General features: G+C 41.0%; 1 protein-coding gene across 6 annotated transcripts in view; it reads left to right on the forward strand.

Annotated features, from left to right (window-relative positions):
• C3g (C3G guanyl-nucleotide exchange factor) overlaps positions 1-21,322 on the forward strand; it is a 65,957-nt gene that overhangs the window by 37,649 nt on the left and 6,986 nt on the right. For all 6 annotated transcript variants that reach the window (XM_076376019.1, XM_076376015.1, XM_076376017.1 and 3 more), the window contains exon 2: positions 20,547-20,958. In XM_076376019.1, the coding sequence (XP_076232134.1) occupies positions 20,547-20,958 (412 nt within the window). The remainder of the gene's footprint in view (positions 1-20,546; positions 20,959-21,322) is intronic.

Genomic DNA, 21,322 nt, shown 5'->3' on the forward strand with positions numbered 1-21,322 from the left:
GGGAAACTGGGAGTAAATGGCAAGTAAATACTCTAGTCATATCGAGTCGCGAGGAAATTGTGTATATACTTCGATAACAGGAAGTGATATTGGGTAGATTGTGTGAGTTATTCGAATGAAAAGTGAAATCAGTGTAGTCTGTTGAAGTAACCTGATACGAACTATCGTAGGAACTTCTATAATACATTTAGAGTGAACCTAATCTTTAAAGATCTGAAGAATAAATAACAATTTCATAAATAGGTCAGTATTCCTATAAGAAACTACTAGGTACCTATGCACCAGAAGTCCATTCCTCAAAAATTAATTCAAATCACATATCCACTAAAAAATTACTAGATATATCTGTGTCCCCCATTTAAAAAAAAGTCCTCGAAAATACACCTTCATTCCACACAAAATTTCTAAAAAAAAAAATTCAAAATTAAAACCCTACAGCATAAAAATATTCTCCACTCCCTCAGCTCTCAATATCTCATTGCAAACGAGCTTATAAAGTATAATCTCGCCCTTCATGAATCGTCCCATGACTCACACTTCACTTACCAAACTACGAACACCCTTAACACGAAAGAAGCTCAAAGCAGTTCCAAGAAAAAAGAACATAATACAAAAATCCATGAGCCTACATCGCGTGAACATGATACAAGGACCGATTACCCAGAAATTCTCTCGAATTCTGTCGAACAACTTTGTTTGAGGTGAATTTCGAGTCCCTTTGGTTCTCCACGCTCGATTTCCCCAGCGTCGATATTTTCAAACAGCATTTGAATTTTAAAGCCGCGGCGACGTGAACGGGTGGATCAATCATGGCCGCGCGATGGCAATGACAGGATGGCGTTTATTAATAACTTCGTGACAGAAGTGACGCGGCCGTTTCAGAACGTACCCGTCGAGCTTTCGGTGTTTTTGCCCCCGTGTAACGATAAATCACCGCGGCTTGGATTCCTGGTAAGCTGAATCCTGAACTAATGAAACCTTTCCGTCCTCAGCTATCGTATTATATGGTAGCGAGCCGCCCAGTGAGTCACAGCGGGTGTGTTCCGTCGTTTTCTGTGGTTTAGACGCGACACGATCGTGATCGCGTAGAATAGACTATATTATTGTACCATCGAGACCCCAGTTTCTAATCACTGAAGAGTAAGAAGCATGGTTCTCCTAAGGTATTCGCGAAAAAATTAATCGAATCCAAAAAATTTGTTATATACATAAATCTATGAGTCATCTGCAATTTTTGATTGAAAAAGTACTATAATGATAATTAGATCGTAATTTAGTTTTCTTAAAGGAAAGCATAGGTAAAGGGAGCAATAGATGATCACTTGCATTATGTCTCACTACTAGGTATTCAGTTTCACGTGTATATCAAAGTAAGTAATAATAACTTACTAACGTTTTAAAACCACGTTTTGCCAAAATGAAATTCATACATGTGTTTAAACACTACATTGATCAGGAATTGGGTTCTGATTAGTAACTGGGTTCTTGATGGTATCTGTGTTCGGCTTTGACTTTAGTTGAGCATTTTTGGAGTAACTTCTGACACTAGTGTACTAATAAGATATTTTGGAGTCATTTTTCTTTGGATGGGAATGGGAATAATTTTTAAGTATGAAGTGATAAATTAATTTACAATTAGGTTAACAAGTAGTTAAGTGTAAGTTGCAGTTAAAAGTAAAGATTATTATTCCACTACTTTCTTCCAAATAAAAGTGCATTTCTGTGCAAACATTTAACTTGTGATTCCGAAAGTTCTATCTGTGTCTAATCAATGTCATCCATCGGCCTCCCAAGTTCTAAGTTCACCCTGTTAGACCTCAAGTAGTCATTGACTAAGTATCCTAGCTCTTGAACTTCTGATGACGCTGCTTAAGATACAAATCTAGCACTACACATCTTAGACAACTTATTATTAGATAAACGAAATTTTTTGGACTAATTTTACATAGAACACACCTACCTCATGTGTGAAATCAACAAAAAATAATCTCAAAATTAATTTCAATAAATAGAAAAATGTTCTGTGCTCCAGTAACAAAAGTCTCGCTCAAAATTAAAAGTTTCTTGTTTCAAAAAATTCTCTGATTCGAATCAGAAACTAAAAATTGCTGGATAGTATTTTCATAAGTTTATCTCTGATTGCTATTATTACTAGTATTACTCATATAGCAGGAATGCCAGAAAGCAATCGATATTCGTTAAGCACGATTCGCTGTAAGACACTATATTATAGTAGTATAGTAGACACTGTATTATATAATAAAACGTGGTCGTAGGAGGAATTCTGAGATGAGATCATTGCAAGTGCACAAAAGTGGACAGTCAGATGGTTCAATAAACAAGAGGACGAAGGTCAGGCTTAAGTCATCAAGCGTGTTAATATTTTTATTTTCGCAGTATTCCTCGCCAAGGCGAAAGAATTTTGAAATCTTCTGTCTCTTCATCGATGAAAATATCCATAGAATGAAGTCTGGAAATAAAAAATTGCATTTAAAACTCGAGTCAGACACTGAAGAGTCCATTCTATTCGCTCTTATTTCCTTACGCTCCCTTTACGAGAAAAGTTTCTCGGATTCTCTCGCATAGCAGTAGGTAACACGTTTCCAACAGAACTCAGCAGAATTTTAAAATCAACGGAGAAAAAATCGCTCTTCTCTTGCCTGTGCGATTTTTCATCCCTTGCTGCGATGTGTTATTGTTGGCGTAGGTGGAATTCGAAATGTTAAGCTCTTGTACATCTTTAATCATAAAATGCAGCACAGAATATTTTTCAAAAATAAAAGTTTCTATAATATAGAATATTTTCAAAGTTGAAGCAAAAAATATTAAATTAAATTAAGAAAATTATTAATTTAAGTACTCTTTAGATTTAATAGTCAGAATACCTTGGAACTCTAGAACAGGTGAAACTTAGAACACTCTAGCAAGCTTTTGGAGTAGCTGTAACTTCAAACATTTCATTAGTTCTGTTGATATCCTTTGCAGCAACTCAACAAACATTTCTAAATATCACTCATATCAGAATCCACTTGTTATATTATGTAATAAATGTTACAACAGTCGAGGGACTTTTACGAGCTATTAAAACAAATAGGATCTAGAATATACTGTCACTATCAGGCTGAATATCTTGCTAAAATATTCCAAATTCTATCCACCCTAGTGCATTATACGAGGTATTGAAGATTCCATTAAATCTGGCAACCCAAGTGTTCTAACTAAAGTTCTACTCCCTTTAGTACACCTTAGGCCAGCTCATAGGTCATAGGCCAGATCCAATCATAGCTCAGCAGATTTTATTATACCATTCTCTATTATACTAAAAGATTTGTATGTGAATACACCTCGTTTGCAAGTGGTTATAGACACGAAATTGGATATCGAGTTAGCAACGTGATATCCAAATTTCCCATCCAGTCACAGGCGAAAAATTCTGAAGGCGGTTCTCGGGTAAATTTAATGTCAGGGACAGCAGTGTAACAAGAGCTTCTAATTAATTAAGCGAAGGAGCATTTGCGTCGCGACTGCGTGTCGAGAGAGAGAATGTATTCTCTTGGCTGTCTCAGAACTCCAAGAGTTTTATCGAGTCTTGTTTCATCTGAATTCTAAATTCTTTTTATCTTGTTTTATCGACTGGCTTCTGCATTTACCTTTGTAGCACGCTGATATCGATAAGCTCGACTAATTCACGTAAGACAAACGTCTCTGGAGCTGTTGAGGAATTCCAGAGAATCTACAGTCTGATAAAAATTAATCAACAATATTTGAGATCTGTAAGAAAATTTAATTTGGTATAGATTTTTACGTGGATCTAGTTTAATATCACTTTGTATCTCTTGATACAGTTTACTCTTTATACTATCGCGACTGGTTCTCAGTAATGAGCTTATAAAGTGATTCGTTTTGAAGGTCCACAAACGCATGAATGCATTACCATGTTTATCTTATCAGAGGAGAAACTGGGAGAAAGTGAAAGTCGCTGCAAGAAATGGTAGAAATAGTGAGAAGCTCATAGTGAAAAAATTCTGCAGAGAAAATCCTATTTGCAAAGATAAAGTACGTATTAAACTTATAAGTCATTAATTTTCGTGAAAGACCTACCTGCACGTGAGTAGACTTCTAAAATTTGTGCTTCAGTAGAAACTTACCCTGAGCAGTGATACTGTAACGAGAAGACTGTATCAGTGATTCAGGAAACATTTATAGGAGATATATTGAGACATTAAATGCAGCTAAATGATTATTAATAGCAAGAGTGTCACATTTTGAATGAACGCAGATTGTAATTAGAAATAGTATATGTAGATGTAATGAGCTCTGATAGGAGTAGGTATCATACGTAGTTCTGCTATTAAACTGGTTCCACGCCTACGCGTCGAATGGAACGTAAATCGCATCTTCAGGGAGCGATTAATTATTTATGCGCATACGCTGCAGACATGACGTGTTTATTACTTCTCTTGTGAATCATACACAGAGTCTCGAGTCGAGTATGGTTGTCTTCGTCAGGCTTGATTTGCTTAGAACGATACTAATATGTCTTCGAGGCCTTTCGACGCGTTTATCGTTGCAATATATTTGATTGCAGTTTCATCCAAAAAGTACAGTGATTCTGATTTTAAGAGCATAAATTTTAGAATAATTGTTTTTAGTATTTCTTGAGTTCCATTAAATGGAAATAATGGCATTTTAATTATACGTCGATGAAGGGAAGAAATTGTAAAGGCATTGAAAGCAGTTGTAAAGATAACGATATATTTTATTCATGATAAAAAATCCATTTTATGTACTGCTTGAAGTCCTCCAACAGTTTTGCGAGAAAGCTCTTTCTTAAAAAGAGACAAAACAGAATCTTTCTTTCCTGATTTAAAATTTAACAAAGAGGATTTTAGCTTTCAAGGAACTCTTCACTTTTTTACAGAAAGGAAGAATTTTCATTTCAACCATAAACCGTGTATAGTCCCTCTCCTCGCAAAAATACAGCCAAAAAATTGTTTTCGAAATAAAGACAAAATAGATACTCACTCTTATTGTTCAAAATTCCCAGAAAAAAGAGGCAAATGTGCAAACTTGCATTCAGGGAACGAAAACGTACACATCTGGTATAAATGCTTTGAAACAAAGCACCTGTCGCGAGAACGCGAGAGAAAAAACCATGTAACATGTTCAAGCTGCAAAAAAATGTGATCCTAAAAAACGAAACGTGTTTACATAACCGCAGATGCAAAATAAAAATTAGGTGTTCAAAAAAGAGCTGCTCTTTCTACAAGTTCAACATGGTAATATTTAAAAAAAATCGTTCTGTAGAACTAAGACTATTAACAATTTATTTAACGTTAATCCAAAATAAATACAGACGGTATTCCCAAAAATAAATGTTACATCCTAAGTACTTAAGTACCAGTCACTCAGACTGTCTGGTAGCTCCACTGTTGACACTATTACTCTGCTCTGCATCTAATTTCCTGACGCACCCTTATGGGGTGGCACCCTTAGACCGCAGCATGCCTGACACACGTGTTCCCTAATTATGTCAATCGTTACCACGTGGATAAATGCTAAAGTAATTTACTACCAGCAGCCACGAAAAAGCAAACGCAAGAAACGAGCAGTAGAAACTTCTTCCAGAACATAAAAACCATGCTCCGCCATTTTTAATTCTTATTCAATACACAGAGTGACCTAATATTTACTTTATTATGTGAAAAATGGCTAAGCAGAATCCATTATAAATTCTCTCTCCCTTAATTTTCCCAAGGCCTGTTACGCAGAAAAGAAACATCGGTAGATGGGCAAGTAGAAACCTGTGGAAATTGGATTCTTGTTTACAGAGAATCTTATTTGATTACACGAGGGTAGGCAGGGGGAAGCGATTTTCCCCGTGGCGGGTTTCGTTACAGGTACCTTGGCTCGCGTCTGGCTAAGTCGACGGTGGCTCGACGTGAAAGCGAAATCGAGACCCGCGCTATTTTGCAGCGGCCGAATTAAATGCAAATGAACGCGATGGTTTTCGTGAAACCGAGGGTGGAGAAGGGAGGACGCGCGCCTTGAGCGATACTCGAAATGATTCGATTAGTCGGGAACGGAGCGTCGACAGAAATTATTCCTACGTGGGCTTCTGGGGAGTGCTGAAGATATCAATTCTCAAATTACCTTCATCCGGCTTGTTCCTTGAAATCGGAGGCCGAAATTGATACCTCTTTTGTATGTTATTAATTATGTAATTATAAACGAGAAATTTGACGCCCCTATTGATCAATTTGTATCGCTGCACTTTTGTATTCAAGTTCGACGATATTCGATCATCGATAAAATTACGTTCAATCTTATTAGCTATGTGGTAATTAGTAGCTGGTTACTAATTTAATTCGTTGCTAATTTAATTTTATCGGTTAGGACAATATTAATTGCCTATCAGAAATGATTTCAACTCTGCTGTGAACTAAAAATGATGTCTATTGCAAATAGGATATGAGGCGTTGAGGGTAGTGTAAGGGTAACCTCAAGAATTTCAGAAATACAGCAGCTCTTATATAGTTTCATTCTTAATACTCCAAATACCCAAAATTTTGAATAACAGAGATAGAGGGAAATCCACTTCGAATGCTCTACTATAGTTTTTATTTTATTCACTTTCATAGAACCTAAATAAAAAGTGTTCCTTCTCGAAATTCTGATCTGTTGAATTCACCCTTGCTACCCTCAACGCCTCATATACTTACGTATATTTTTGTATGTAAGTAGCAAGTGTAAGAAATTGTTCTTTTTAATCACTCGTAGGGAAATGAATTGCATAGCGGAAGAATATTCAGGTGCGTGAGCCTAATTGCAAGTTTGCCTCGCGAAAAGGGGGTACATTGTGCTTTATGGAACGGGAATAATACTGTCGCGAAAATTTCGCGTGTACGCTCCAGCACGATGCTCAAATCCAGGTAGCATGTAGTCATGCCACTCGCATTCTTCCGCACTTCCGCTGAGTGCACTTCTCGTTCGCGTTCCGCCAGCCACTTTTCCACTGGCGTTTCACGTGAAAAGAGCACAGTTACCGTGTAGAGGAGCTTGGAAAACTCGTCCACTCAGTCGGACGGTTTTTACCGTCATTTTTCTGTCTTAACGTGTTTACATTAGTCGAAGAAACAGTCTTTTACCCCGGTTTAAACCAGGAAGCATTTCTTTTTCATCCATATCACTGAATTTCTGGGTTATTTTATTCATCATTTTGCGATATCTTCAGGGACAACGAAAGCTTGAGAATCAGTACGATATCAAGTGAATTGAATTCTGAATTCTGAATTCTGAATTCTTAAAGCTGGAAATAATTATATTATCAAATTTTCTTATTTTCTTTTAATCCAGAAATTACGTATGTATTTATTATAATATGGTTTCTCGGATGAAAAAGGAACACTCCAGGATCCAATTTGTAAATTGACTCGACACGAAACCGCGACGCAGATGAGCCAGGAAAATGGTACTTTCCCGACGAATTATGTTCTCAGACTTCGCCAGACGCTCCCAGTGCCTTCAGTTTTCGCCACCAGACCAAAATTACACGGAACCGAGTTTAACTGGACTCGGTCCATTATGCTCGCGAACTCTCCAGCTGGGAGCTCCTTCCCGAGGCTGTTGAAGAAGGAGGGAGGGGAAAAAACGAGGGAGGGAAAGAAGGACGATTCCCCGGGCTCGTGTTTTGTCCTTTTATCTGTTCACCGTTTGAAAGCATTCTCCTCGGACTATCTCCAAACATTATAAGGGCTCCAGCCTCAGCCCTTAATGGATTCCACTGTTTGCATCGCGGAGAGCATCGATGGACACTCCTGTCTTACGATACCGCCCCCGCCCTTCGTCGTCCTTTGAAAATCGATCTCCCTCGTTTGGCCCCGTCTCCATCCAGATCTCAGTCTCGTGGATTCGACTCCCCCAGAAGGCAATAACGTTGTTATCATTTTGAACGATTGCTCGTCGAAGGGACTCGATGAAACAACCTCTCGTGATTCATTCCTGGAGAACAAAGGTGAACTTTTGGGAACGATTTATGGCTATGAATCATTCTCGTGTTTGATGTAAACTGTAGAGCGATATAGGTTTGTATTTACTGTGGGTGAGCTGGGTTGGATTTTGTTTTGGATTTAGTTTCTATTTTTGAGAAGTTTCTTTCATTAACTTGTTTCTATTGATTTATGATTATAGGTGTATGTATTGATTTTTTCAATATTTTTTTTTCTACGGTGTACACTTTTTTTTTTTAATGGCTTTTTTGTGTAGATTTGAGGGGATATCTAGAATATTTTTGTTCGAAAGTACCTGCAGTATTTGATATTTTCATTAATATCATTCCAGTAAACAGTGTCCATATTTATCTCACTTTTAACGTTTCATTTACTGAAGCGAGTTACTACCAACCACGCTGTATAACCGAGGCTATCGGCGAGCTCAAGCTTTTCAATTAATTTCAATAAGTTTGTATCTACCAGACATAACAATATCTATATTAATTTTGGACGATACGCAGCTCGAATATTGCAACGAAATAATGTCATCGACCATCTTTTTCAACTATTATTCACGACAGAAACACGGCAGCTGATTGAATATTCATTACTCATTCACGGAAGAACCGTCAAATGTATCTCATCGTGAAATATGCTGATTTGGTTTATTTTAATTGCAAATAATCGACGAGCTTAAACCGACACAAAGCCATCGATATTTATACTGAATTTTGAAAATTCGCTGCAAGTGTTACATGCACGATTCCCATGACGCATACCTCGATCTCAATTTATTTGCGCATCGATCTAAACCATGAATCCTTCAATTGACGAAATTGAATATAACGTTATCGACATTTTGGACGATTATTCACGACGAAGCTCCATGGATAGGTTGAATGTAATTTATCGTCGATTGGACGGGGGACAAAATGTATTTCTCCAAGGACGAAGTAATCTAATTTATTCGTACGTTGATTTCCAACTATAAATAACAGCGATGGTTAAAGTTAACGCGGCGGGCATTGCAAATCAAATTTGGCGCTCGGCGAGCGTTCCGCGTCTCATTAAAATTAACGTGGCTAGCGTTTGAAGAGTCGCCGATACAACGTTATTCTGTAGATCAACGCGATAGCCATGACTAGCGTGCAGAAATTTAATAAACTAATTGAATAGACTCTAAAATAAAAGCTTACAGAATTGGAGGTAATTTCTCGAAAATAAATTAAAATAAATTAAATCCACGGGCATAAAAGAATATAGACATGGGTGCATTAAATTACTCAATTTTGCAAACCTGAAATCACTCAATTTTTTCTTGTCTGTATTACTTTATATTTTCCTTTGTGTTCATACACATCTTCTGTTCTTCCTTTGTATATCTACTAAAAGGTTACATGGCCCATTAATAATAATAATAATAGTAATTTGTTAATTATGCATTTCATATCTCTTAAAAAAAACCAAACTAAAATAGACCAATCAAAGAAGACATTTTGCGCTCCTCTCGACAGAACCGTTTGCAAGAAGAAGAATCGTACTCGAGTCATCGATTCGATCACTTAGTTCGTCGAACATTAATCCAACCTCTCCGCGGATCCCCTCTGCTCGCTGATATCACCGTCGAACCATGAAATTCCCAGGTGGAAACGGTCCGTGGTATTTCGTGAACATTAAAGCCCTGTAATTGCATCGCTGCAAGCGAAATGCAGCGAACAGTCGCCTCGAAGCGGGAGAAGGACCGAGAGGGAATCGCGAGATCGGTCGGTCGTTCCCATGGCGCGTCGTTGTTGCATAAAATTCAACCTGTTAACATATCGAGGGAATTTGTTGACCCGTCCGTCAGTGTAGCGTATGATTAAACCGTTGATTGGGCTGGGAGAAACCAACCGTGGTCCATTAATATACTGTAATACTTGCAACGCAGATAATTAGCTTAGGGATGCTGTATGCGGTTTTTAATCGATGCAGGAACGAATTGCTGTTGCTTTGAATGATTTTTCGAGGGTTTCCAAGAATGTAAAAATGGAGAGGTTTTGAGAAGAACCTTTGGAATAGTGAGAAATTTTTTTGGAATTTTTTTGAAAGCTACATACTATTTAATATTATTGAAGCTTTATGAGTTGTGCTTGAGTCTTAGGATTGAATTCTTCTCTTCGAAATTTTGAATGAACTCAAGAACCTCGTGAGCTATGTAAAGGGGGAAGAAATTTGCTTAGTCTCCTTATTTACTGTTACTGACGGTGTGAATTTTTCTTTTTCTATAATTTCATCATAAAACACTCTGTATAAATAATTTGAATCCCAGATTTGAAGCATCAAGTAGGTATACATATATCACTGATTTATTCCAGCAAGCCCCATCATTCCGCGCGATTCAGCGCGACTGTGTAAAAATATATTCTGATATTCCCTCTCCCCTTTGATTTTCGTGGAAATTCACCCTTGTATCGCGCCCACGCAGCAACTATGTAGTCTGATTGTCTCTCGAACTCGAGAGAATTCTCGTCGCCGACGGAGCGTTTCACGGTGTTTCATCGTATTTTGGCTGCCTGTTTCGGCCTCGCTTACTAAATTTAGTTCGTTGTCCGAGGCCACCATCTTGGAATAATCCTCTTTCGGCGTTTAAGCTATTTCAAAAGCCCTTTAAGCTCCGGCTACGGTTCTTCATATTTCCCTGTGATTATTCTACGCAGGTTTAAAACCATAGAGATACGTTGCGCGCGATTTTCTGGAGAGCAGGGAATTATTTTTAATGTTATCCTTCCTTAATTTCCTTATTGGAAATTAAATTTTCAAGTTTTCGAAGAAATTTTAGATCCCTTAAATCGCAATTTTTTGAAGCCTTCACGGGAAAGATGTTAGGCTGAAGTTATTGAAATCTTCTGAAGAATTTCGAGAAGTAGTCTAATAGGCCTGAGTTTCATAGAATCAATAAAAGTCGACTGAGGTGAAGCTACTTTTGTTAATTTTAATTTTATTAGTCTATAACAGATCCTACAACAGTCTACTCTACATAAATCTATGTAGAAGACTCTTGCAAGATCTGTATGACCATTTTTCCGCGTTGTCTGGACCTCCCATGACCCAGTCTATATCTGCATCCAAACGCAATACCCCAAAACCGATAATTCCAATTACAAAAATTCATTACTAGGCTGCTCGAATTTCAGAGAATGCACTGGGGAAAAATCCTCGCCACAGTCTCAACCCTCTGAAAATGCTGCGTCTGTATCGTTTCTCGGCGCCAAGCAACCTGATATTCCCCGAAATTCCAAAAGTCCCGCGGCGTGGAAACGAGGAGGAGATTCGAGTGGCGGCGTCTAGCACGTTTTTTGGTGCTCGTCTACGTAGTCTCTGTCGTAGCCTCTCCTCCTTTTCTCTCCCTGCGCGTATTATGGGGCGGTGCAACAACCTCGCGGTTATTTTCGGGGTGGCTCGTGTCACGGAATGCAAACTGCGCGAACTGGCTGCCGTGCCTCCGGGACACGCGTGTCCTGGAAAATTAACGGATTATACGAGCGAACTGCGTGGACCAGGCGTACTCTGTCCCTAGATCCTGGCGTGGCGAGCTGGCAAGGTTCGCTGCTGATGCAACTGCACGAAAATTTACCTGGCAAACACCCACCGCTGCACACGATCTTATCTACCGTATCTGTGTACTCTAGATAATCTCCTGGTGGTTCGATCACTCTGTTAGCGAAATGTCTGCTGTTGCTGAAGGAAGATCCATCTTCCGATTTTTCAAGCGAAATTTATTTATGAAAATTGTTTGTGTTTATAGATATAGAGAGTGTCCACGCGAAAGCAGACCACTTAAATGTCTCTTCTGCTTCAAGGGACACGAAGATAGTCCATGAGCATAATTTGAACGATTTCAAAGAAGAAATATCATAGAAGAACGACCTTTTGTGTAGAATCATTTTCTTTACTTTCTTTAGTTTCTACTTCAGTAGATCATTTTGTTACTTTCAATAGTTTATGGAATACAGGGACAGAGTCTCTGTTATAATGTTTAGGCGGTGTCATCGCTTTTGAATCCACTAGCGAAAAAGCACTCTGCACAGCGACCTGCAGATCCACACAGCCCTGCTATCAAATTACCCAAATTAATTCCCAGCAGTCTCTCGTCCCGAACCAACGAATCCCGTGGAAATCCCAAAACGATATCGAGCCTCGTTGATACGAACCGTCCCAGGCTGGACGCTCCAACGCCGATTGATTAATAGACCGTTTCGCGGGGGACGTCGATTTCCCGCGGAGCCATCGAGCAGCCCCGTAAAATCCGCATTTCGGAATTAGGCGCGATCCGTCCGTGAAATCGCGGAGCGTGGGTGCATATCCGATAACCGCAGACCACGATAACCGTGGGGCGCTCTGCTGTCGCACACGTGTCCCGCGATACCTGTCTCAATATTCCACCCCCGCGGCTTCGATCCCCCTCCTCGATTTTCCATTCAGCTTCCCTTCGTGCTTTTCTCCTGCTCCTCTTCTTCGTTGTCGCCCAGACCATCCTCTTCCTGTTTTGTTCGTCATGTTACAGTCGCGGCCGAGCAGTATCGAGTTTCTCGGCTGCGTATCGCTCACGATTTTCAGGCTCGTTCTTTGATTAGAAGGGCGCCGCGAGGTGGGAGTCGATACGCTTGTGCTTGAATATCGATGTCGTCTGGAATTATTGGGATAGTGAAAGGGAGGGTATGATACAGGGAGTATGGGCGAGGGGATGGGGATGAGAATTTGCGCCGAGGAGCCCTGTTTCGAATTGTTCTGGGTTCAATAATGGGGGTGGCAGCGTGGGGGAAGCGGAGGAGATAGAGGTTGATTGTCGATTTTGGAGATCCTGCGGTGGGATTGAGTTAGTTGTGAGTGGATGGTAATGGGAAGAAGTAGTACCTGATTTGTGTGGGCTTTGGTGTAGTATAAAGGTATAATATAAAATATATATTCCTGTATTTCAATAATGAGGTCCCAGAAACTGAGCATACTATTTTATGACACTAGTTTTTATTTTTAATTAGGCATACCTAACACATCAGAATTTAAGTCATTGAATAAAATTGACATTAGTGTTTAGATACCAGGCATGATCAACTGATACATTTACTTACCTAATATCTAGTGCCACAAATAAAATCGATCTCCAAATATATCGTCTAACAAGCTAAAAATCTACCTACCCAGAAAAATAAAGAATTTAATATACATAAAAATACACATTCCATAGCGCGTTACGTTTCCAATGGCGATTCAATGAAACTTTATTTCACCACAGAGGCTTTCTTCTCGCTCCGAGTCAAAGCGATCTCTTCCTGGTTGTGTCGCAACACCCTTTCCCGCCTCGTGGCGTATTGTTCCCCGAGCCGCATTGTTTCAGTTTAATAAAGTTCCGCCGCCCCCGCATAGTTTCTTGCTGGCTCTCGGCCACGCGATCCGCGCGATCGCTCTCTTGGCCCCTCGCCGCTAATCCGAAATCCATTAGTTTCAGGCGGGACTGTCGTCGTTAACGAACTCTCGGCTAATGAATTTTCACCAGGCTAAGGCAATTATTAGCCCCACTCGACCGAAACGTGCGTGTACACGTGTGGGCGTGTTCCGCCGTGTCGATCTCCTGAATGCCCCTGGCAGATTCGCGAACTCTCCATTCATAATTTCGAGTGCTCTGGCCTCGAGACGCGTGTGTGATCATTCGGGGGCGTGCTCGGGGGTTGCTAGGCTTGCATGAATTATGATACAACTTGAGAGGAGCGTTCACAATTTCACAGTGTCTCGTGAAGAATACATACCAAGTTGTCTTGTATTCTGTGTGTACCTTAGTGAGAATTTTAGTTTAGGATATAGCTTTCGAGGGCTGTTATTATAAGAAATCAATATTTGAAATTAATATTTGAAATATTTACAATTGGTATCACAAATACAAGGTGAGTCACCTAACTATGTCACCTGAATTTTCTTCTAAACTATTTGTTACATGGAAAACAGTTTAAAACAAAAGTTACTTGGTAAAGACTTTCGTTTGAAACATTTATAACGCAATAAATACCACAAAAGAAACAAAAAGAAATCACGAAACAGGGAATCGAACTCAAGAAGACAGTCTATAAATCTTCCTCCCCAGCGTTAAAATAAAATCCAATGAAGGAAGGAATCCACTGTCAGTTCCCTGGAATCACAGTGGTTCAGGAGCGGAACGAGACTCTATTCGACGGCCTCATCTTCGATTCCGCCTCGCCCGTCGAAGCCCTTCCGCGAAACGAGCCATTAAACCCTCTAACGAACCGCCAGCGCGCAATCAACCAATCCGATAAAATCCTCGCGGGTACGCGTGCACGTTTTCGCTTATTTTTTCCCTAAACGAGGGAACAAACGTTCTCCCCGAGCATCGGTAGGAGCCGATCGACTCGGCGGAAGTTGGCGTTCGTCGACGCCCCCCCGCGGGACCAGCGCCAAACGAAGAGACGCTCGAGTGGTTATGCAAATCCGCGGGATTTCCATAAAACGATTAAACCGAGGTCCCGTTGTTTGCCGCGTGTAGACATCCCGAAAACGCGAATCTCGACGGCCGCTGGCGGTCGCTCGAGCGTCATTTGCTGTCGTAATTGTTAATTAATGCGCGCCACGGCTCATCGGCTATGTTCCGCTTCTATTGTTGATCCAGGAGGCTGATGGATGGAGAGGGGAACTCTGGGAGCGTGTGAAGGATCGCGGTAATTTGGCTCTTCTGTACTAGCCCCTGCGTTTGAAAAAATCTAGGGTGATTATGGGGAGGGCGGACTGTGTTTCAGGGGTAGTTGCGTACTGCAGTTTTGTAGTTTTATAGCTTTGTAGCTTTGTAGGCTGTTGAAGTGTGGATGTACATTATTTCCTTGTTACAGTATTTTTGTTACACTCGCTTTAGTTTGAAGTTATGTAGAGTGGGAGGGCTTCATTATTCGCGATTTTTGAGAAGGCAACAGTTGGACTCTACAGGGTGATTCGTTTAGTTGGAAACACTTTGAGTGTTGGTAGCACTGACAATGTTAACAGCAATTAGCAACTAACACGATGGATTTCGATACAAATAAATTGAATCGTACAATGAACTGTGAGAACTGCCAGGTCATTTCGGCCCTGATCCACGTAATTGTTGATTAAGGAGTTGATTAAATTCGCTCGAACGAATAATTAACATCAAAGACTCGGCGCACTGTCATCGTTAATAATAGCGTATTATGCAAGTCGAGAATGAGACAGCCAGAATTCCTTTGCCTCAGTAAATATAATTCACTGTCACAGTAATCAGCTGGAACGAACTCCAGAAAAAAACCTCATAGCAACTTTAAAAAAAAACTGCCTACTAAAACAGTAAAGATATCGACACGAGCTCGTAACAATTGAACCCTGTACCCTTTCCAGATACATCCTCGAACTCATGGAAATACCTCGCCCAAACAACGCCACAGAATCTCCCCTTTAGTTTCCGGTTCAGCCAGTCGAAACGCGATCGAGCGCGATTAGAAGCGCGCGGAACAGGTGCATTCAGCTCCGAGTTCGACGCAGCGATGATGACCAGCCTTTACGCTGGCCGCTGGTATTCAAAGCGTGCATCACCGTGCTTTCCGCGATTGTGTCGGCGCGCACGCGTTGCTGGTGAGAAGCTTTCACGGTGATGAATGGCTGGTAGAGGCACGATTAACATACGCGGAAAGTTATCGCTAGCGTTGCATTCTCGAGCAGGCTGCACCGCCGCGATAACGATGGAAAGACGAGGATCCAGGCTCGCGATATTCGCGACAAGCGCCCAGGTTGATGAAAGGCCGCCTCCCCGACGCTGCTGTTATTAATTTCGCGCTCGACGCCCACCAGCCGATCGCGTTCACTGATAATCTTCGACGTTAACGAGGAACCCTTTGGCGGCGAAGAGGTGTGGGGAAACTGTCCTGGGGGTGCATAAGTGGATTGAACTGGGCTGAGTTTTTGGGGAATGGAGATTTATGGGTTAGAGAGATTATAGAGAGAGAGTAGATGTGATTTTTTGGTGAGTGAGGATCAGGTGAAATGGATTTTTTGGGATTTTAGTAGGTCTGAGAAATGAATCATAGATGTAATAAAGGAAATTTATTTATTTTTCTTTTGAGTAAATATATCGACAACGTGGCACTCTCTAACAATAGACAACCACTCTATTTTTCAATCCACAACTGTAGATATAGAACCTATAGAGACTCTCAATATAAATCCACACACATCTACCGCTCCCAATCCTATCTCCAACACGATCACCTAAACTCAGCCTCTATGTACCTCCAGGGACAACAGGAAGCGCCTCAGTTCCCAAATCAACCGAACAGGCCCGCCACAAAGCGTTCCTCGTCTCGATATCATCGAGCCTATATCGCCAGAGTTTCATATTGAATCCTTCGTTAATAATTTCGTGCTCGAGTCATTAGCAGAGGCACGCGAGTGCAAATAGAGCCGCAGGGTGCAGGCAGGCGTCTTCGATAGCTCTGCGTTTCGCAATGGGGTGGCAAGCAGGCTGGCTGTGTACGCACCAGCCAGTAAATCAAGTTCTATTCACGAATTCCGATTGAAACCTCAATCAGACGTGATTTGCGCTAAAGGCACGGTTCGGCTGGTCGATGGAGATAATAGAAAACACGGAGGACAAGGGTGAAGGGAGGAATGGGTGGAGCTCGGAGAGCACGCAGACCAACAGACGTAAATTGCCGTGATTGACTGGATTCACGGAACATCCTCGATTCCCATACGCTGTCCATGGTGTGCTCACGGTGCAGCTTCGTCACCGTGCCGCGCGGTTATTTACAAAACCGCCTGCGGACAGTTTCAGCGAGGCTTTACCGCCGTCAGAAAAACGCTGTCCTGGTCTCTGCGAATTTTAGACCAGGCCTGGGTTGGCGGAGACCAGCGGTCGCGAACCGTGCTGGGGATGGGTTATCAATTAATCCTAGCGCTGCTGGAAACTGGGGAGTGGGGCTAGAGTTGCAGGGCTGCGGAAAAATTGATTTCGTTTGGCGGATATGCTTTCAGTTTTCCTGCTGGCGATTCATTCGATTTTCGGCGTGGCTCAAATGATGGCTGCGATTTAAGCTGCGGTTACAGTGGGTACATTTTCTGACGAATTGATGTTGGGATGAATATGTTATGTGAGTTGATTTTGAAGGAACTGAAGCACTAGAAATTTTCGAGTACTCATTCAAGTTTGAAGAATTCTAAATTATTATATTATAGGAATACAGGCTCTCTAGGAAAAATATAATTCATATTATTTTATTCGATTATGAGTACTGGTAATAGTTTAAGAGGATTTAAAAAACATTTATTTTGAAGCTACCGTGAATAGCAATTTTTCAATAAAAACCATAAAACATAAATCTACTTTTCACTTTAGTACGAAACAGAAATCCTGCCATATTTTCGACAGCAGAACGAACGATGAGAGTGGACAAGGCCTGACAGCGATCCCCGAAACAAAGAGTCGCGTTTCGCGATCGCATCTGTTGCGGATTCGAGAAAGCGAATGAAATGAATACGCCACGGTCATTTTCATTGAAACGCCGTCGATATATTCCCCGTACGCGTTGAAAAGCCCATACATACGGATTACAACGATCGTAAATCCATTATTGTAATCGACGGACGTATGTATCCAGGGAAAAATTGCATAGAATCAGAGGACTCGCTAGCGTTTAACATCGTTTGCCAACGTTACGATTCGAGCATTACGGGAGGCAGGGGGGAGAATATTTCAACGTCGAGAAGGACCGTGTACAGAGAGAAGAGCGAAAAATATTTCAATGCCGAGTGGAGCCGACGCTTCTGCCATCGAGACTATCGAGTGCGTCACGAAAAATTTGATGGCATCGATTCGGTCCGCGGGTTAACGTCATTTTATTTGATCTGCAAGGCTGACGATTTCGTTTAATTAAATTTGACTTGACTATCTTTTGTGAAACAATAATAACGATATTTTATATAATGGTCATTGTTATATATTCTCTATTTTAATGGATATTCAATTTTATTGCTACGTGATCAAATTATCATTTATTTAGGTTTGAATAAAAGTGGAATTGAAAATACAATTAAAATGAAATTATTTTTGTTATAAAAGGTTTTGGTATGTTTTTAACATGTAATATTGTTATGTGATTACAATAATTTGGTCATTTACTGGACATCAGGCGTCCATTTGCGAGAGATTCTCAAGTGAGATTCTACGGTTCGACGAAATCAGTCGTATAGAATTTAGTAGTGAGTCTGAACATACAATTCTTAACAAATTTTCTTTTACTATGTTATTCTACTTAAAAGGGTTTCATATATGTATAAAAATTAAAAATTTTAAGTGTATGAAATTGGAAAGATGGAAAATTTTATAGGATTTTATATATTTGATCATAATTTTATAATTCTTTATTGATGATTTTGTTAATTCTTGTTACAAAAATTGTAACGTTAATAGCCTCTGACCGTCAGAGTTTGTCGAACCAATCGAGCTAACAGTCGTTTTGATTTCCTATGTTTACTCGTATTGTTTGCAGTTTCTGTTGCGTTTCGTTGTCGAGCTTGCACGACGAGAGGGAATTGCTTTCCACATTGACCCGAGTTTTATCCGATTTTTTGCGATATAATCCACCAACACGATCACGACGACGTTTGACGTGCAGTCAATTAACGGTTGCAGGGGTTTCGAGGATATACAGGGTGATTCAGAACAATAAGCATGAAATTCGCATGAAACGTCTGACTGAACTTGTTCTACTGACTCATTCTACTTACACCGCTAGGTCTGACCAAGCTCAGGCACGCTGGCAGTAGAATGAGTCCTTGTGTCAGACACATTCCACTTTTACAATTAATAACTGAAACGAAACCACAAATACACTTTCATAATTCTTAATTTTCGTCTTATTTTGCCTTGTAGAATTATTTACTAACTACAAAAATAGCGATTGAATCGCTTATAATTTCTTTATCTCCCTATTTCAAATTTTCCCACGTTTCTTTAATACCCCCGATTCGATAGATCTGTAATTTTGAACCACCCTGTGTTACTCCAGTCGCAGCTCGTTTCGTTCGCCTATCCATTACACGTAAACATATTTTCCAGCTTTTGCAGGCTTTGTGAACATTTCAATGAAACCCTCATTAACTTGCCTCTCGCGTAGTACGTTACAGGATATCGTATCGATCTCTGGAGTCAGTTAAAATTGTTAATTGTTTTAATGTCAGCGATCGACTAATCGCGTCCGGAATATCAAAGTGTGATTAACGTTTCTGATCCTGTTTGCCATCAAATATTTATTCCCTTCGTGTAACACGCTCGAATCGCCATATCGTCGAATTGAAACAGAATTAATTCTGAGTAATTAATATCATCACAATGTTGACCTGAGCCAACGAACTGTAATGTCGTTCAGCTAACAATATCCGAAAACTTTCAAAATAATACTAAGAAACCGATGCACCAGAATTTCAGTCAGCCGCGGTGCACCGTGGAACGTAGCGATAAATCGAAGGAAAATTATGAAAATTACTGCTCTGCATACGGGGTAACGATAAAACGGAAGTTATAGGCTCGTACGTCCAATGCACGAGTGTAATTGGGCTTTTAATTTCAAGCGCGCGTCTGGCCGATGACTGTGCAAGCCGAAGTAAAGTGCATCGGCGCCTGGCAATATGCAGCGGTCGATCGTTCGACGCACACGTGTGCATCGGCCTGCATTCTTGGGGACCGTGGGGGGAACTCGTCGCGGAACAAAGAGCAAGAGGAACTCCGTAATTCTTCCCGTTATCGGTTGCACTCGAGAGCGTTGCGCCGTTTATTGCACCCGGTGCAGCGACTCGATGCCCGAAATCGTCGTCCCAAGTTACGATTAGCAGGCTGGCTCTGAGTGAAATATCAGTGCGCCTAGAACAGAAGTAGGTGCGCTGAGGTTCGTGAAAGCGGCAGGCCTTTTACGATGGAAGGGATAGGAAAGGGGAAGCTGAGCATATTGTTCTATTTTGGATTAGGTACTCTTTTCTGGTAACAGTTTTTGGGAATGTAGGAGAGGGAAAAGGATGTTTCTTTTTCGAGGGAGGTTTTATAAATATAGGTACTGGTAGTAGTTATACTTTACGATTTAATGTGATGGGGTAAGTTCTTTGCAGGATTTTTAGGCAGTTCAAAATTTCAAATTTTTAAATATTCAAATTCTTGTATGGCCATCTTTTTAAACATTCAGATTTTCGAGTATTCAAATTTCCATTAAATTTCAAATTTTCAAATATTCAAATTCTCGTATGTCCAACTTCTCGAATATTCAAATTTCCATATAGCAGCCCAACCTCTCAAATATTCAAATATTCATACGTCCAACTTCTCAAATCTTCAAATTTCTATATGTTCTAAATTGTCAAATATTCAAATTCTCATGCGTCGAAATTTCCAAATATTCGAGCGTCCATGTATTTAAATTTCCAGATATTCTAAATTTCTAATGCACACCTATTCTCTAGTCTCAGCTATTGAAATCTCGGGAAGCATCTCTGACCAAGCGCTCCCTTTTGTTCCAGAAGTCGAGGAGCGGTCCGGCGGGAAGGCGCGCGGCGGTAAACTTGCGCGTCGTGCGCGCTCCTTCAAGGAGGACTTCCTGGAGAAGCTCTCCCAGATGCGCTCTCCTGGCAGCGGCAGCGGCAGCGGCGGCGGAGGCAGCGGGGCGGCTACACGGGCCGCCTCGCCCTCCTCGCCGCGCACCCCGCGGGACAAGAGCACGCCCCGCTGCACCGACGCTGCAACCACCCACGACAAGAATCCTCTCCGCGACCTGCACATCCACGTGCGACAGGTGCAGCTGGCACTGCTCCACTTCAGGGACGTCGTGTCGAAGAAGAAGCTCGAGATGCTGCCAGGGAACGGCACCATTGTCCTCGACACCGTCACCACCATACACACCGTGCTGAAGTCCTATCTCCTTTATGAGAACAGGTGACTTAACTAGCGAGAACCGTCGGGACGCTTGAGGATCGTTGGACTGTGGTGGTTATGCAAATTTCGATTTTCTTGAGGAGGATTTGGAGAGATGCAAACTGGTTAGGGATTTGTTTCTCCCTTTGAATAGTATTGTGGTGGCATGTAGTTCATGGAAGTAGTTTGACAGTAGAGAGTTTCTCCTACTTACCAGTTTTCAGAAGGGAATCGCTTAGCTATTCTTTCATACAAATGCAACTTTTGGTCTGACCTGACCATACTTGTGTTTAGGGCAGGATCTGCTGGGTAGTCTTAGTGATGAGTCTCCTTGCAAACCCAGGACGAAAAGCTTTCCTTCACTCTTTTACGCCCTCATCAATCA

The sequence above is a fragment of the Calliopsis andreniformis genome, chromosome 4 (genome assembly GCF_051401765.1).
Source record: "Calliopsis andreniformis isolate RMS-2024a chromosome 4, iyCalAndr_principal, whole genome shotgun sequence".
NCBI classification, from domain to species: domain Eukaryota; kingdom Metazoa; phylum Arthropoda; class Insecta; order Hymenoptera; family Andrenidae; genus Calliopsis; species Calliopsis andreniformis.